This window comes from Notechis scutatus, chromosome 5, assembly GCF_049901735.1.
Source record: "Notechis scutatus isolate UNSWTSFEM ecotype Mainland chromosome 5, rNotScu1.2, whole genome shotgun sequence".
Taxonomy (NCBI): domain Eukaryota; kingdom Metazoa; phylum Chordata; class Lepidosauria; order Squamata; family Elapidae; genus Notechis; species Notechis scutatus.
The window spans coordinates 46,548,652-46,566,670 of NC_142013.1; the positions used below are offsets into that span (position 1 = coordinate 46,548,652).

Sequence of the window (18,019 nt, forward strand, 5' to 3'; positions counted from 1 at the left end):
CTGCCTAAATTTCAGTTTCATCTTTACCTTCTTCTGAACAGAATAAACTATTTTCATTTTTCATAAATTTGTCTATGTAAGCAGCAGTACTTAAGTGTAATCTGGATGATGACATAACTGTCACCTTCACTAGATGCAGCTTCAAGCTAATATTGTTTAACAATATTTCTGTTGCTCATAATCCATTACAATTGAGATTTGTATTGTCTGAACTATTGATTCTGACAAATAAATTGTCTCTGCCACTGATTCAGGGATATGGCTTGCAGAATTTATTTAATACATTCTAAACTAATGATTAATCTGATTTTTTGCAAAAGATAAGTATATATGGTACTTCACAGAAGTTTGCCATTATTAATAAAATTTTGAAAAATGGCTTCTCAAAAAATGTGCAAATCAGATTTAAAAATAGAAAGTACTTTGAATAAAGATTGGATTAGTTTCTGCTTCTGTTAGTTATAGATTTCCAATTAACTCTTATAGAAGAGTTTTTGCTAGTTTGCTTTTCCTGACACCTGAGGCTCACCAGCATACTATTGCCTAAAATCTTCTATGCAGTAGAGTTTCAGGGAACATACAGATTTGTAACAGATACTGGAAACAACAAGACCTCTGCTTTCATCAGAAACCTTCCCTAGGAAGTCCTTCTGTGTAAGAGACATACTGAACCCAATTTGTTTTTTGTTTCCCTTTTTCAGAGATACTGATTTTTGTTGATTTAATTCTTTTATTTCACAAAACCTCTGCTATTCTAATATAAATGAAAGCCTTGTTAAACTTATGCAGAAATCATTATTAACACACCTTTTGTTTATGGTAGTTTTGAATTTTCGCTTCAGCAAATAGTAAAGAAGAAGAAGATAGACATAGACAGAGAGATGAGAGAGAGAGAGAGAAAGAGACAGATTCACAGATAGATAGCTGATAGATTTGTTATCCAACTCTGAATTCTTATTAAAATGTTAAAATATAGTACTTTTCCGTGAAAACTTCACGGAAGTTTTACTTCATTACTTCACAATATTCCACATTACATTTAAAATATTAGTTCCATGGTTTCCAACAATTTGATATATTGATCAATGAAACATTATTCTTAAGTCATTCAGAAGAAATTCTATTTACCAAAATAAATCAATTATATAACCCAGAATATTTGTTTTCCTTAAATATTATATGAGGTCTAAGATTTTAAAATAAGGTCAAGAAATTAATTAATTGATTTCATGTGCTTTTCATTTCCTTGAAAGGGCAGTTCACAATTTTTCCACATAGCCATATATGCCCAGACATGGGAAGCTTCCAATGAAGGAGTAAAAATGGTTGTGAATGAAATGAGAAATCATTTTTGAGTTAATATTAAAACAGCCCCATTCAAAAAGTTCAGTCAAATGTTTTGAGTTGACAGCTTTGTACCCAACAACACTCAATAGAGCTTCAATATTCTTTGTTCCACTAGAATACATTTCATACAATTTTGAGAGTTCAGCTGTACAAAATAATTGAATTCCACTGTTGATTCTGAAAACAATCCACTAACCAATTTCCATAAAATACGATCAAGGTCATAAGTTTTACAACTCTTTTAAATTATATTAAATCCCTATAGGAAACAATGAATATATAATTCTGTTCTTATCAACTGACATTGGTTTAGATAAGCATGTTTTATATACTGTATATAAAAAGCTCCACTCTGAACGGAAAGAAGTATTTACAATGTCTTTAAATGTGTAGCATGTTGTTATACAATCAGCAAGATGCACGACAATGAGAAAGCTAATCTAGCATTCGCCTCAATGAATGTGCCATAACTTTTTCTTACTGTTTTGGGGTTTTATGTTCATTGTTTTGCCAATTTTCCGTAGCAAAGCAACTGATGTTTATGCTTGCACATAAGGGTGTCTGTTGGCTGTTGAACAAAAGTACAACAAAGCAAAACAAAAAAGACAGCAAATGCTGTTTCTTAATTGTATGAAAAACATGTACCATTAAAAGGCATTATATCCTAGTAACCTTTGTTTTTATATATAACTTCAGTAGCATTAGCAACTTTTGCATAAAAGGCAAGCTACTGTGTGCCACCCCTTTGAATTAGTTGTCTTTAAAATAAGGCAGGATAACAGAAATTGAATTACCTATCCACCTGCATAAATTCTGTCTCACAGCAACCTTTAAAATAAAATCAGCAATGTTGTTAGGTAAATTAGTAGTGTTGAAGCAGTGTTGTTGTAGTGTATGTGCAAATACTGCTTTCTCCTAAAACCCTCATTCCTACATCACCCATCCATCCAGAGCCATGGTGGTGCAGTAGTTAGAATGCTGTATTACAAGCTAACTCTTCCCATTGCCAGGAGTTTGATCCTATCCAGCTCAAAGTTGACTCAGCCTTCCATCCTTCTGAAATCAGTAAAATGAGGACCCAGATTGTTGGGGCAATATGCTAAGTCTATAAATTACTTAGAGAGGGCTGGAAAGCACTGTGAAGTATAAGTGTTATTGCTATTGCTATCTAGTCCAGATCACTAATAAGATCAGTCTCTGATGCACTATGGATTAGCCTATAAAAGATTTGGGATGGGGGGAAGGAAGCCTTAAAATCACAACTCACCAAACAGATCAACTGCAGCAGTCAGGTTGCCATCCTTGTTTCATCCCAAGAATGAAACCATATATTTCATAGTCAGAACAAAGCTTCAAATAATATACTCTAATTTTTTCCATATCCCTCATCATTGGTCAAAATCATTCATGTTCAGAGGATCAAGGCTCTTTCACTAAGGAGAGACCACTGCTGCTCAAAGTGACTTGTTAAAAAGTAGAACAAACCACACAGTTTTGTTTTTAAAAAGCATCTCAAAGGTATAAAAAGATTAAAATAAGTTGAAGTTTTAAGTATAATTAAAAAGATATAAAAATTATTTGATTACACTTTGCACAGCTTTAAAAATGGGGAAAGAATATCTTGGTCAATCACTGAAGCTGCACAAGATCCATTCTTGGTATTCCATAATTTCCTGGAAGTATTTAAAATTAAAGAATTTGCAAAAGTGTATAATGTATTCTTTAATTCAAAATCTCTGTATAGATGAAATGTTTTTAAAAATTCTACTATGAAAAATCCATTCCCCTCCCTCCCTTTGAGGCAGCTATGGAAAACCTTTTTTGTTCTGGTCCTCTTAGTGTTGTGATGTTATCAATGCTGGTAGTGATTTTTTTTTTTTTTTGGCATTACATATTTCTCTATCCTTTTGCAACCTTGTGTATTTAGGGTATTTGGAAATATTAGACTGGCATGATTATTATTCTCCAGTTTTCTTCTTTATTGCTTTTCTTCTTTACTGTTTTTGCAAGTACTTATACATCAGAAAATACTGTTTATTTTATTGGTAAGATATATTAAATCTGAATTTATTCAGATTTCAACTAAATAGTCAATATTTTATTCAGTATAGTCAATTAACTCATAATTTTGATCAGCAAACAGTGATCACTAAAATACAAGTTGGATATTTAAGTATATTTTTCTCTTTTCAAAAGCAAACTGAAGAAATCCTACTAACAACAAAAACAAAAACTTTTCTTACAGAGGAAATAAATGTGACCCCTCAATTTAGTTGGATTTTATTTTATTTAAAGTTATTTTGAAGGAATCTTATAATTCAGAAGATATTTCCAAATATTTTTTTTGCTAAATATTTTATTTCTGTAGTCCTCACAATATTCTTCCTTCTTAAACTAGAGGCTATCAATACCTCATAGCATTTTCCCGAAGAAAAATGCCAGATACATTTTTAAACATTATAGATCAGATTAGCTGTTATCATGAGCAAGCACCAACACGGACAGCTGCAAATCCAGATAGCATGAACAGTGATAAGAGATGCTATGAGTTATTGTCCAGTAATATTTGGATCCCACATTTTTCCCATTCAAGAATGGAAGTGACTAAATAAGATTTTTGTGCTCTATCTAGAAAAATATTATTATTATTATTCAGCTCTAAGAACATAGGCAAAGGGGAAAGTTATTTCTTTTCTCTGAGTTTCATAAACCTGTGGAATGTAAAAAAAGACAGAATATATTTAGAGTTCTTATAATGGGAGTATTCTAAAAAAGAATATCAGTGCCTTGGATCAATGAACTATGCTATTTGACACGCTTTAAATTGAAAATGTTAATACGTATTGAGTAGTTACTGAAATAGGAAAAGGATACATGAGGTTTATAAAGAAGAATTAGAATAATCACAAAAGTAGAAAGAATTAAAATAACCATAAAGCAGCACATTCAGGATGGGACAGTGGGGGAATTATTCTGAGATATAATTTGGTTTATTACTTTTCATTGATTAACTTAGACCAGTGTCACCTTGTAGTATTCACATAATTTTCCAGGATGATCTGTCCAAATCCTGTTTTTGTTACAACAGTAAACTCATTAAGTGCTGTAATCAAATCAATCCATCTTGCTGCTGGTCATCCTTTTCTCTTTTCTTTCTATCTTTCCCAGTACTGTCAAAAATATGGTAATTTGAACATGGTCATTTATGTTTCAAGAGATAAATTTGTTTTATTATGCAATAGAACTCACAAGACTATTTAGCAATGAAGAAATTATTGTATAGGGGGAAATTTATTAAGTAATTTTCCTGCATAATGTCAATTTTTAGGCCGAGTAACCAACTTATTATCTTGTCCTTACTATATCCAATTTTGGCAGTCTTGTTCTGAACCAAAACAGCACATCTACTTTGATTGCATGTTTTCTCAATTTCAAATTGAAATTGATCATAACGTTCATCATCTTCCTCTTCTCATCAGTGGTAGAAATTCAAACTTGAATAAGCAGGGCAATTGAAAAATATAAGCAGGCCATCTGAGAAATATAATTTATACTATTTAATCATTGATCCCAATACTTTTATTTCCAATGAAAAAACAGACATAGAAATTTTGAACAGCAAACACTGTAGATAAATGTTGTATACCTACAACAGAGATCTATTATTTTGGGGAATTAAATGTGATTATATGGAAAAACCTTAGTTATAATAAGGAAAAGTTTTATTATTAAGAATCAATCAAAGCTATTTGATCCTGGATGGACAAGAGACAATGACTGTAATGATTAAAGTTGAAAATGAAATTGACGCTGTTGCCGATTTCTTCAAGTAAAACACAATAATGGCTTGTTAACAAAGGGCTTTGAAGTTAGTTTTTGTTGTTGGGCTCGCCTGTTAACTGTTTCTTTGTACAAGAGGCAGATGATGAATCAGACTGTTTGGGTCAATAGAATTGGAGCAGATTATTGTAGACCTGTTTCACAAGGGAAGAAAAACTAATATTGTAATATATTTATCAATATTCAACTAAGGCAGGGGTGTCAAACTCGTGGCCCACAGGCCGGATGCATCATGTGCTGGCCACCCCCACCCCCAGTTTAGCAAAGGGAAAAAAGTCACAATACAACACGTGACATCCACATGATTTTATTTATTTATTTATTTATTTGATTTGCCAATTGTTTACAAGATAATAAGTATAAGTGTATACATAGTTGTGAATACATGAAATGGGTACATATAAGAAAAATAAAAGAAGAATAAGAGAAACAATAGGACAGGGACGGTAGGCACGTTGGTGCGCTTATGCACACCCCTACAGACCTCTTAGGAAAGGGGTGAGGTCAATAGTAGACAGTCTAAGGTTAAAGTTTTTGGGGTTTGGGGAAGAGACTACAGAGTCGGGTAGAGTATTCCAGACATTGACCACTCTATTGCTGAAGTCGTATTTCCTGCAATCAAGTTTGGTGCGGTTAACTTTGAGTTTGTATCTATTGTGTGCTCTTGTGTTGTATTGGTTGAAGCTGAAGTATTCATTGACAGGTAGGACATTGCAATGTATGATTTTATATACCATGCTTAAATCAGACCGAAGACGGCGTAATTCAAGGTTTTCTAGTTCTAGAATTTCAAGTCTGGTGGCATAAGGTATTCTACAACGAGTAGAGGAGTGGAGAACTGTTCTTGTGAAATATTTCTGGACTTTCTCAATTGTGCTAATATCAGATACGTAATGTGGGTTCCAGACTGATGAACTGTATTCGAGTATTGGTCTAGCAAATGTTTTGTATGCTCTGGTTAGTAGTGTGATATTACCAGAGAAAAAGCTACGTAGGATTAGGTTAACAACTCTTAATGCCTTTTTGGCTATGTAGTTGCAGTGGGCTCTAGCACTTAGATCATTAGAGGTGAGTATTCCAAGGTCCTTTACAGAGCTTGGGTCATCAACAAGTTCTTGACTATTCAGCTTGTATTTTATTTTCTGATTTTTTTTGCCAATATGTAAGACAGAGCATTTATTTGTTGAGATTTGAAGTTGCCATTTGTTTGACCATTCTGATACATAGTCAAGATCTTTTTGCAGGGTAGCGGTATTGTCTGTGGTATTGAACAGCTTTACATCATCAGCGAAAAGAACGCAATTGATGATGCCGCGAGTTTGATACCCCTGAACTAAGGGAACAATGTATGTGAATTTTTTTCTTTTTCTTTTTTGTCCTGTTAAGATTTGTTCTTCTCTTGTCATTTATTTGTGAATTTGCATTTTAATTCTTAACTAAAAAGGAAAAAGGGAAAAAAAATATATATATATATATATATATATATATATATATATATATATATATATATATATATATATATATATATATATATATATATATATATATATATGATACATACTGTAATACCGAAACTTAAGAAAAATATATATATATATATATATATATATATATATATATATATATATATATATATATATATATATATATATATATATATATACATACTGTAAGCATAATCTGGCAAAAATTTTGTGGGTTTCCTTATGCTTTTTCTGTATAGAGACTTGTTAATAGAAGTAGGACAATGTACATATATTCATACATTCTGTAGCCCCATTCCTTTTATTATTATGAGAACTAACTAATAAGTGACCAACTGCCAGACAAAGTGGAAGTCCTATATAAAAAGTAGAAAACAAATTAATTTTTCATTCAAATATATCAAAAGTGGATATAAGAAAGGTGCTTGAAAAAGAGTGAAAATAATTGTTACATGGTTCCAGGGAAATATGTGGTATTATGGGATAACATAGCAGAGGTATGTAGTAAAGTATAGATAAGAAATACTGTTTAGACAGGAATCCCGCAAAATGTAAGAAGAGAAAAAATAGCACATTATCATATATAGACAGCAAAATATTCCTGCAAAATAAGATAGTTTTGCCAATAGTTTCGATTATTCCTTATTCACACATAAAGTAATATACAATAAAATAAAAGAGAACAGTTTTCCATACACAAAAATCAAAGGAAAACATAAGAAAATTCATAAATGAGCAAACAATAAATCTTACCCCTAATTAAAACTATATCCCAACTTTAACTGATATTGTAAGTCTTTTGTAAATTCAAAATCTCTCTCCACACACACGCACGCACACACACACACACATACACACTTATTGTTATTAGAGCATGAAAACCCTACATTTTTCTAAACATGTTAAATTTCAAGTTGTTGCTATATATTGAATATGTACAATATACATGTCTTCTAAAAAGGGTTTTCTCAATAATTCAAAATATTGTACAATCTTATTCCAAAATGGATGAAAAAGGTTAAAAATACCTCTAGCCATTAATAAAATTAAAAATTTAACATAATTAAATAATTTGGCATGCAAATGAAATGATGAAATAATTATTTCTGTTTCTGACAAATACTTTTTAATTCAGAAAGATTATTTATAGATCTTTATGAGAATAGTATGTTCAAGATTGGGACTGAAAAAAATGGCTTAAAGATAGGTTTCAAAAAAATAATGTAAAGGAAGTTATTAAAGATGTGAGAAATGGTAAGGCCACAAGTGTAAATGATATAACTGGAGAAGTGTCAAATTATGTCTGTAGTTTGCTTATATTGTGGCTATACAATTTCGGTTAATTTATATATGAAGTCTATAGTAATTCCTTATGATTAGAAGAATGTGGTTATTTTTCCCCTACACAAAAAGAAAGGAAATAAGAATTAATACAAAAACCACCATAGTTGTTACTTTATTAAGTATACCTACCAAAATGCAGAGTAGTATCACTTAAAATATACAAAATATGACAATGTTAAATTTTGAAGATACAGGACTTTTATGCTAGGAAAGCCATAGTGTGTTTTTCAGCACACCAGTAAGAAATGTATATGTGTGAAGAAGTTTATAGTATATTTATCATTATCAGTCTTCATTGCAATAAATGACTGCAATGCACAAAACAAATCATTAGCCCACATACCTGTAGATTTATAAATTAGACCACCAACTTTAAAAAAAGCAACAAGAAATGTTAACTTTAAAAAATAAGAAGATTGGATAGTTATATAAAAGTAGGCTTAAAAATGAAACTAAAACAGGACGGACGGCTGAAAAGAAATTTGGTTAAGCTTCAATAATGAATAGACCTCTGAAAAAACCAGCTGAAACAGAATAAGTAGAAAACAAAATACAATTTAAAGGTTAATTTAAAAAAGAATAAGTCTTAATGCCATAAATAAACCATATTATGCTCAACTGAATTCATCTGGTCTTAGTAATAATATGCTTTCCTATTTTATGTTTGTTAATTTACAGAAACTATAAGATAAAGTTCTATATGAAAATGGAGCTGAACATTGAATGAGTAATAGGAAAAGAGTAGTATATGATAGAAATTAAATATATATAAGATAAATCAAATGACTAGTGGAAGGTTCAGCATTGATGTGTTCAGCATTGACAAAGATGTGTTCATTTTCTAATATTTTATGAATACCTATATGACTCTACCTGTGATGATGTTCAAATCATTTTGGTTTGGAATACCAGTATGAGTGTACTTTTGGATACAGGTAATTCCATGTTGCTGCATGAAATCTAAATGATCTGCAACTGATATTAATAGCATGTTGCAATTAGTAGCATAAACCTGTAATTAACATATCAAAGTTTATCACTGACAGCTTATGACTGACAGAAAAAGTATAATTAAAGATTCCATACAGTATTATACATGGTTGGCAAAAAGCAGTACATAGATACATCCACTAAATGTCTACTAAAGCTAAGAAAAAAAATCTTAGACAAATAAATCTTAAGATATAAATATGCTGTACAAAACTAGTATATTTTATGTAATATATTCTAGGCTATTTTTGTGAAAAATAGCAAAAATTGGTTGTTTGTAAAAGCATGCTTTTATATGTTTTTCTGAATAGCAATGAGAGTTAAGGGTAATATAAACACAGTTTGAAAGCAGTGGAATATGGTCTTTAAGATGTAGGTTATAAAACAAAAAATGAGATCAAGAATAAATGTGCAATGAATGAATGTCAATGGAATGAAAAAGTGAATGAGTAATATTAAAAAAAGATAGCACATTGAGGTAGTTTGGCCATAGAGACGAATTAACTTGTGAAACAAATATAAGAAGAAAGGGTGAATTGTTCAAGAAGAAGGGGACGACCAAGAAAGTTGTGATCAGATGGATATACAATTCCTGAAAAGTTTTTGTTTAAAAAAGATAAAATATCCCAGAACAAAAGGCAAAGTATGAAGCAGTCGGTGTTTTTGGTCATTCATACCTTGGTCATCTCCCATTTACAGTATATTACTGAAATGTGGTGTTGCAGCAGGGCAGACAGTAATAGGAACTCCTACATTTACTCAACCTTTGTTCTGCAAGCTGCACTTTTATCCATATAAAATTCTTGTATTGTTCAAAGAGATGACTGCTTTATGCGTGTGATTAATTTGATTTATAATAAGTTACTAAGCTTACCTTAGAGTCTGGAATAATTGGGAACACTTATACTGCAGATCAGGTAATGTTATTATTAGGGTTTTCTAACAAAGTCCATTCTGCTTTCAAATGGAAGAGGAGGAGGAGCAGGAGGAGGAAGCGCTGTACCATCATGATATGAACAACTAGCTCCTGTAACTTTTTTTCTACTTTAAATATTAGCAATTTAAAAATTGTGAATGAAGGAAGAATTATTTTCAATCATTTTGTTAGTGTACAGCTTGAATGTGGTTTGGGAATTACAAAACACATCAAGATAAAGCCATTTTGACTTATGGAAACATAAGTATCTTTCTTGGCAGACTTCTTTAATGAAGGGACATCGAGTTCTCTAGTTAACTGTGGCAGCTGCCTGTGCCTATAATTTGTACCTGATATAGACATACACTAATAAAAGTAACAGGAAGATGTAGAGAAACCATTGGAAAATATCTAATATATATTAAGCATTTGGACATGTTGGGAAAGTTGTTTTTATTTAGAAAAACAAAATAAGCATTGATTTAAACATTAAATATGCACAATAAAAACTATTCCAATTCTTTAAGAATGTAACTCAGTAGAGGCAAGTTCTAAAGTATGCAAGTACACAAATATTTTAACTGCTGTATTTAGAAGCTGCCCTATTTCTTTCCCTCTCTTTCCTCTGTCCCAGCCAGATCCACCTATATCTGCCAAGAAGCAAATGAAAGAATGAACAAGGATCAGATTCACTTTGGGACACTCCACTCCCCAGGCATTGTAACATTTACACAGGATAATTCTGCCTCTGGCTAATGTGCAGAAAAGGTGGGCAGCTGGCCAGGTAGAGGTTACCATGACTCCTAAGTCTCAGTGGTGATGCATTTTTTTAGCTACTGTTATGAAGACTGGACTTAACTTTGGATATAAAGTAGACAGTAGCTGCCTTCACAGAATGATTTTGAAGAGCACTCAATACTTGGATATAAGGATATGACTTTTACCAATGATATTTTACAATTATGCAACAGAGACTGAGAAAAAAAAAAACTGATTTTTTTGCCTATTGCTTTTTTCTTGAATGTGTCAGAAAATGGTGAATCTTTGTATCCTTTTTCAAATAATTTCTGCAAGTGATCCTTAAAGTACAACCTCCCTTTCTCCCTCCACGAAGAATTTCCATTCCAGAAAAGATGAAAGTGTCTATATTTGCATGAATTATTTATGTTTTGCAGAAAGGAAAGTTTATACCCCCAAATCTAATGACTAACAACTAATTTACACTCATTTGCTAACAAGATGGTTAACAATAACAGATAATCAGAATTGGAAGGGACCTTATAGGTCATCTAGTCCAACCCCCCACCCAAGCGGGAGATCCTACACCATTTCTAACAAATGGCAGTCCAATCTCTTCTTGAAGGTCTCAAGTGATGGTGCTTCCACAACTTCCGAGGGCAAGCTGTTCCATTGGTTGATTGTTCTCACTGTCAAAAAGTTTATCTTTATTTCCAGGTTGAATCTCTCCTTGTTCAGTTTCCAGTTTCCATCCATTATTCCTTGTCTGGCCTACAGGCACTTTAGAAAATAGCTTCCTCTCTGTGGCAGCCCCTCAAACATTGGAAGATTGCTATTATGTCTCCCCTGGTCCTTCTCTTCACTAGACTAGCCAAGTCCGGTTCCTGTAACCGTTCTTCATATGTTTTAATCTCCAGTCCCCTAATCATCCTGGTTGCTCTTCTCTGTACTTTTTCTAGAGTCTCAATATCTTTTTTATAATCTGGTGACCAAAAATGGATGCAGTACTCTAGGTGTGGTCTTACTAAGGCTTTATAGAATGGTATTAGTACCTCACTTGATCTTGATTGTATCCTGTTAATGCAATTTAGGATTGCATTAGCTTTTTTGGCTGCTGCTGCACACTGCTGGCTCATATTTAGCTGGTTGTTCACTAAGACTCCAAGATCCCTCTCACAGTTACTGCTATTGAGCCTGGTTTCACCCAGTCTATATGTGTACTTTTGGTTTTTCTTGCCTAAGTGTAGGACTTTACCTTTATCTACATTGAATTTCATTTTGTTAGATATGGCCCAGTGTTCTAGTCTGTCAAGATCCATCTGGATCTTGAGCCTATCTTCTTGGGTGTTAGCTATTCCTGCCAGCTTAGTATCATCTGCAAATTTGGTAAGTTCCCCTTCTATTCCCTCATCTAAGTCATTAATGAAGATATTGAAGAGTACTGGGCCTAAGACGGAACCTTGTGGCACCCCACTGCTTACTTCCCTCCATGTAGACTTAGACCCATTAAGGACTACTCGTTGAGTATGCTAGGCAGAATCATATCTGATACCTGTACAATTAGCACAGCCCCTCCCCAAAAAGCTGTGTGCTTTCTCCACTTCTCTCTATATACCAATGACTGCATCTCAAATGATCCATCTGTTAAAATACTGAAGGTTTCTGATGAAACAACAGTGATTGGTCTCATTCGAGACAATCTGCATACAGACAGGAGGTTGTACAACTTGCCTCGTGGTATAACTGGAACAATCTGGAACTGAACACACTCAAAACTATAGAAATGGTGGTAGACTTTAGAAGAAACCTTCCCATATTACCACCTCTTACAATACTAGACAACACAGTATCAACAGTATAAACCTGCAAATTTCTAGGTTCCACTATATCACATGACCTAAAATAGACACCTAACATCAAAAATGTCATCAAAAAAGCACAACAAAGAATGTTCTTTCTGCACCAACTCAGAAAGCTCAAACTGCCTAAGGAGCTGCTGATCCAGTTCTACAGAGGAATTATTGAGTCTATCATCTGCACCTCTATAACTGTCTGGTTTGGTTCTGCAACCCAACAGGACAGACACAGACTTCAGAGGATAATTAGGACTGCAGAAAAAACAATTACTACCAACCTGCGTTCAATCGAGGACCTGTATACTGCACGAATCAAAAAGAGGGCTGTGAAAATATTTACGGACCCCTCACATCTTGGACACAAACTGTTTCAACTTCTTCCCTCTAAACAACACTATAGAGAACTGCACACCAGAACAACTAAACACAAGAATAGTTTTTTCCCAAAAAGCCATCACTCTGCTAAACAAATAATTCCCTCAACACTGTTCAACTATTCACAAAGTCTGCACTACTATTACTGTTAATCTATTCATCACTCCTTATCACCCATTCCCTCCCACATGTGACTGTATGACTGTAACTTTGTCTTGTATCCTTAGGATTTATATTGACTATTTCCTAGTATGATTTGATTGCTTATTGTACCCTATGACTATTATTAAGTGTTGTACTGATGATTCTTGACTCTTGACGAATGTATCTTTTCTTTTATGTATACTGAGAGTATTTGCACCAAGACCTTGTGTGTCCAATCACACTTGGCCGATAAAGAATTCTATTTTATCTATTCTATTCTGAGTATTGAAAAATACAAGTATCTTAAGTTTTGCTGAACAGGCACTTGAGCAGCGCAAACCCAGCAACAGCACTCCCTGATCTTCATTGTAAGCAGTGTGTATTCAACTGGCATTCTGCCTTTTTGCCTCTTTCCTTTGGCAAGTTTTGTAATCTACATTCATAAAATCAGCACAATGATTCTGTTGTTATACAGGGACTGGTTTGTCTTGCTTCTAGTTCTTCACAGAAAGTTATCACAAGAATTTGTTGGGTGTTTTTCTGTGTGACTAGAATTCTTAGAGAAATAGCAAAAATACAGCAGACCTTATGGTTTTAAGCCTGGATCAATACCCAGGAAGATATCTATCCTGACTTTGGCAATGAAATTACTGCAGTTGTTCACAAAAATAATGAAGGCATGGTTAGGGTACTTCAGACATAGTCCAGTAAGATGAAAAGACTGATTTGTGTCATGTGATTTGAATGAAAATGTGTTGTGATGGCTGACATATTTTTCCCCACTTTTATTTCAATGCTTTTATTTTTAATTCTGATTGTTTAACTAGTTGCATTGCTTTTAAGGGCTTTTTAATTCATGTCAGAATGCTGATGAAAATGCAAAAATAAAATGAAGATCCAAGGATATTATGATTAACTCTGGGCCACATTTAATCTTAATTAAGTGATAAAGTAATTCAGATATCCCTTATCAATTTCCTATTCAGTTAAACTTTGATTATCAGTATGACATTAATTATATGGGGGTCGCTGCTAAGAAATGCAACTTTTTTCCTTCAACAGAGTGGGTCAAGTTCCATGAAACTGAATAGAATATAACAGAACAGAACAGAACAGAACAGAACAGAACAGAACAGAACAGAACAGAACAGAACAGAATAGAATAGAATAGAATAGAATAGAATAGAATAGAATAGAATAGAATAGAATTCTTTATTGGCCAGGTGTGATTGGACACACAAGGAATTTGTCTTGGTGTAAATACTCTCAGTATACATAAAGAAAAGATACATTCGTTAAAAATCAAGAATCATAATGTACAACACTTAATGATAGTCATAGGGTACAATCAACAATCAAATCATACTAGGAAACAGTCAATATAAATTGTAAAGATACAAGCAACAAAGTTACAGTCCTACATTCACAAGTGGGAGGGGATGAGTGATAAGGAGTGATGAGAAGATTAACAATAATAGTAGTGCATACTTTGTAAATAGTTGAAAAGTGTTGAGGGAATTATTTGTTTAGCAGAGTGATGGCTTTGGGAAAAAACTGCTCCTGTGTCTAGTTGTTCTGTTGTGCAGTGCTCAATAGCATCGTTTTGAGGGTAGGAGTTGAAACAGTTTATGTCCAGGATGTGAGGGGTCTGTAAATATTTTCACAGCCCTCTTTTTGACTCATGCAGTATATAGGTCCTCGATGGAAGGCAAGTGGGTAGTAATTGTTGTTTTTTTTTTTTTTTTGCAGTCCTAATTATCCTCTGAAGTCTGTGTCTGTCCTATTGGGTTGCAGAACCAAACCAGACAGTTATAGAGGTGCAGATGATAGACTCAATAATTCCTCTGTAGAACTGTATCAGCAGCACCTCGGGCAGTTTGAGCTTTCTGAGTTGGTGCAGGAAGAACATTCTTTGTTGTGCTTTTTTGATGAGGTTTTTGATGTTAGGAGTCCATTTTAGGTAGATGTCCATTTTAGATAGAATAACTCAGCTTTCTAATCAGTGCCTGAAAACAAAATGCTGATTCCTCTGGCGCTAAGAAGTCTAATTTCTGTATAATAGCATTACAAATTATTTAGTGTCATAAACCATATACTTAGAAGTTGATACAGGTAGTAAGTGGATTTCCAGTTGGTAACAGTGTCTATTTCTGGGTATGGGATACTTCTCCAAGTAGTAAGGGAAAATGTACACTATTTATTTTTTTCAGGGAGCAATGTAGATCATGTACTTATGGTACTAAATGGTAATGCCAGTGTAGCAAACCAGTTCTTTATAAAAGTTTGTTGCTGTGTGGCTTGAGTATTTCTAATTGAAATAAATTTTCACTTGAAGGCAGAATGCAAAAACAATTCCGTTCAATATGCAGTATTGTTATATGCCTTATTATGACTTTTTGTATTTTGTATTTCTCTGTCAAACAATAACAACTATGTCTCAGTGTGAAAAATATATATTTTAAATTAAACATTATTGATAAAAGGTAATAGTTATATTCTCTACAGGCATAAAGATCACTCCAATAAACAGTTAATATTTCTAATAATTCAGTATGTACTCTCAAATATGGAATTTATTCTATTATTGTGAAGTATTTTTGTCTGTTGATTGAAAAGTGCTCACAGATACTCCCAAATGAAACATTATTCACATTTCACAAACATAAATCCTTAAGTAGTATTTTAACTAAATTATTAAGTAGATTGGTGCTTTAGTGTTTCTCTGTATATTGAGATTAAAATACAGGTAATGGTTAAGGCAACAGGCTAGGAATTGGGAGACTGAGAGTTCTAGTGCTGCCTGAGGCATGAAACCATTTGGGTGACTTTGGGCCAGTTTATTCTTTCTGAGCCCTAGGAAGCAGGCAATAGCAAACCATTTCTGAAAGCTTGCCAAGCAAGCTGCAGTCTCCAGGACTTTTTTTTAATAGACTAAAAGGGAACAAAAAACATCCTTGTTTAGCAACTGCTCATTAAATGACCATTCACAAAAGCAATAGGAATTGCAATAGAAAAAAATCATTTAACTTTTGAGGGGTTGGAATTATACCCAAATTTGGCACCAATTGCTTTAGTGGAAAAAATAAATATTTCATAAACAGGAAGTTAATGCTTTTATAAACTGGTAATTACTTTGGTAAAAGTTATCATAGTTTAGGCTACAATATTTAGCAAGGTCATCAAGCATTTACACAGGTTTGCAGCATTGGTCTTATTGCTAAGTAACATATCTTTTCTATTTTGTCCATTTAAAAATATTTTTCCATTACTACTTTTAAGGTAAAAATATATTATTCATTTTTTTAATTATTGAAAAAAATAGTTAAGTATATCCTGCCAAAGAGATGCATTGGGGGAGAATGATGTGTTCCTATGATGTAATTTTTTAAGGCTCTCTTAATACAGAACTGTTTCATGCTGTATTTCTTAATTCAATTATAGTGTAATGAAAAATAAATGGAAAAAACAGATGAAGAATTTGATCATATAAGAACTAAATAAGGTAATAAAATATTAAATGTACCTTTGTATTGTCTCATATATGCTATTTAAGTAATGTTTCAATGCAAACTTTTAAATAATCATATGAGCACAGTGTATAAGCTTATCTTGCCTTAACATTTTATTTAAATATTTTGGATTCATTATTTGAAAGTGAAATTTATCAATGAAGACAAGCAAACTGAATTCCTTATTTAACATATGTGAAGTAATGTCACATCTAATGTGTAATATAATGGCTTTCTCTGTAGTAATCCTTTGAATCAAGAGTCCTATTTATATTTACCTGACAGTATATGTATTCCATTCTAGGAATGAAATATGATAACATCCTAAAGTTTTACCATAGGTTGGTATGGAAAAACATTTTAGGAAGACCTAATAATATTTTGGAATAAAAGAATTATATTTCTAAAGCAAAGTCTATGATGATGAAAGCGACAAATAAGAAAAAAAATTATTGATCAAGTATGATAAATCGGAGAATGACCTGCAGTGTTTGACTTTATAGTACAATCTATTAAAGGAAATACAGTTTACCTAACTACTGATATTGAGGCACATTGCAGTTTGGGCCCCAATATGGATCATGAGGTATATCCAACTTTTTCTTCTAATGGAAGACATATGGGGATATATATGTGAATCACTTCATTTTCTCTAATGATCTGCTGTCCTGCTTAATATGATTTTTTAAAAGAATGCACAACAAACCGATTTACATTTGTTGCTACTGTCTGAATGTTGATTTAAGAAATCTGTTTTGTTCTCTGAGTTTAAAAAGCTAATTAGAGGTGCTAGATATTTGTTTGCATAAAGGCTTTTTTATTGAGAGTTTGATTTTTCATTCTTACTGGCAAATTTGCATCACATTTTTATTTTTGAATTATGAAATGTGAGCTACAGTGGTACCTCAGTACTCGTCATTAATTGGTTTCAAGAGGAGCAAGGAGCACTAAAATAAATGTCAAACAAACCATGTGACTTATCACATAGCTCTTTGTTTTGATTGAGAAGAGCTTCCTGCCTGTCCTTTTCTTATGTCAGTGACCTCTCCAGCATGGCCGACTTCCTGTTCACCCTCTGCAGCTGTCCTCTCTCTTCTTTTTTCAGTGACCTTCCTGGCATGGTTGACTTCTTGTCTGTCCCCATGGCCCTTTTCCTATAGCAGCACATCAAGTACCAAACAAACAATGAGTATCAGGATAACATTTTTGCACCAAAATGCATTGAGTACCACATTTTTAAGCAATTGAGTACCGAAGAGCTACTCTATCAGTATTTCACTAGTCAAAATTTATTCTTAGTTTTCTGCAAATGATTTTATCATAGATCTGTTAGATAAAGATACTTTTTGAGTAGTTTTTCAATATTCATAACATGCATAATTGTAACCATCTTATTATGATTTGTACCATTTTTTAAATATGAATTTGAGATTTGCTTTTCCTCATAAATCCTTAGCAATTGTTTTTTTCAAATTT

General features: G+C 32.8%; 2 protein-coding genes across 4 annotated transcripts in view; both read left to right on the forward strand.

Annotated features, from left to right (window-relative positions):
• Nucleotides 1-18,019, forward strand: part of LOC148130466 (uncharacterized) — a 203,408-nt gene that overhangs the window by 160,829 nt on the left and 24,560 nt on the right. For all 3 annotated transcript variants that reach the window (XR_015749814.1, XR_015749815.1, XM_087966662.1), the window contains one exon: nt 16,476-16,536. Coding sequence is in view for 1 of the 3 variants with exons in the window: in XM_087966662.1 (XP_087822788.1) it covers nt 16,476-16,490 (15 nt within the window). In the remaining 2 variants the exon portion in view is untranslated. The remainder of the gene's footprint in view (nt 1-16,475; nt 16,537-18,019) is intronic.
• CXADR (CXADR cell adhesion molecule) overlaps nt 1-18,019 on the forward strand; it is a 225,769-nt gene that overhangs the window by 27,034 nt on the left and 180,716 nt on the right. The window lies entirely within an intron of this gene.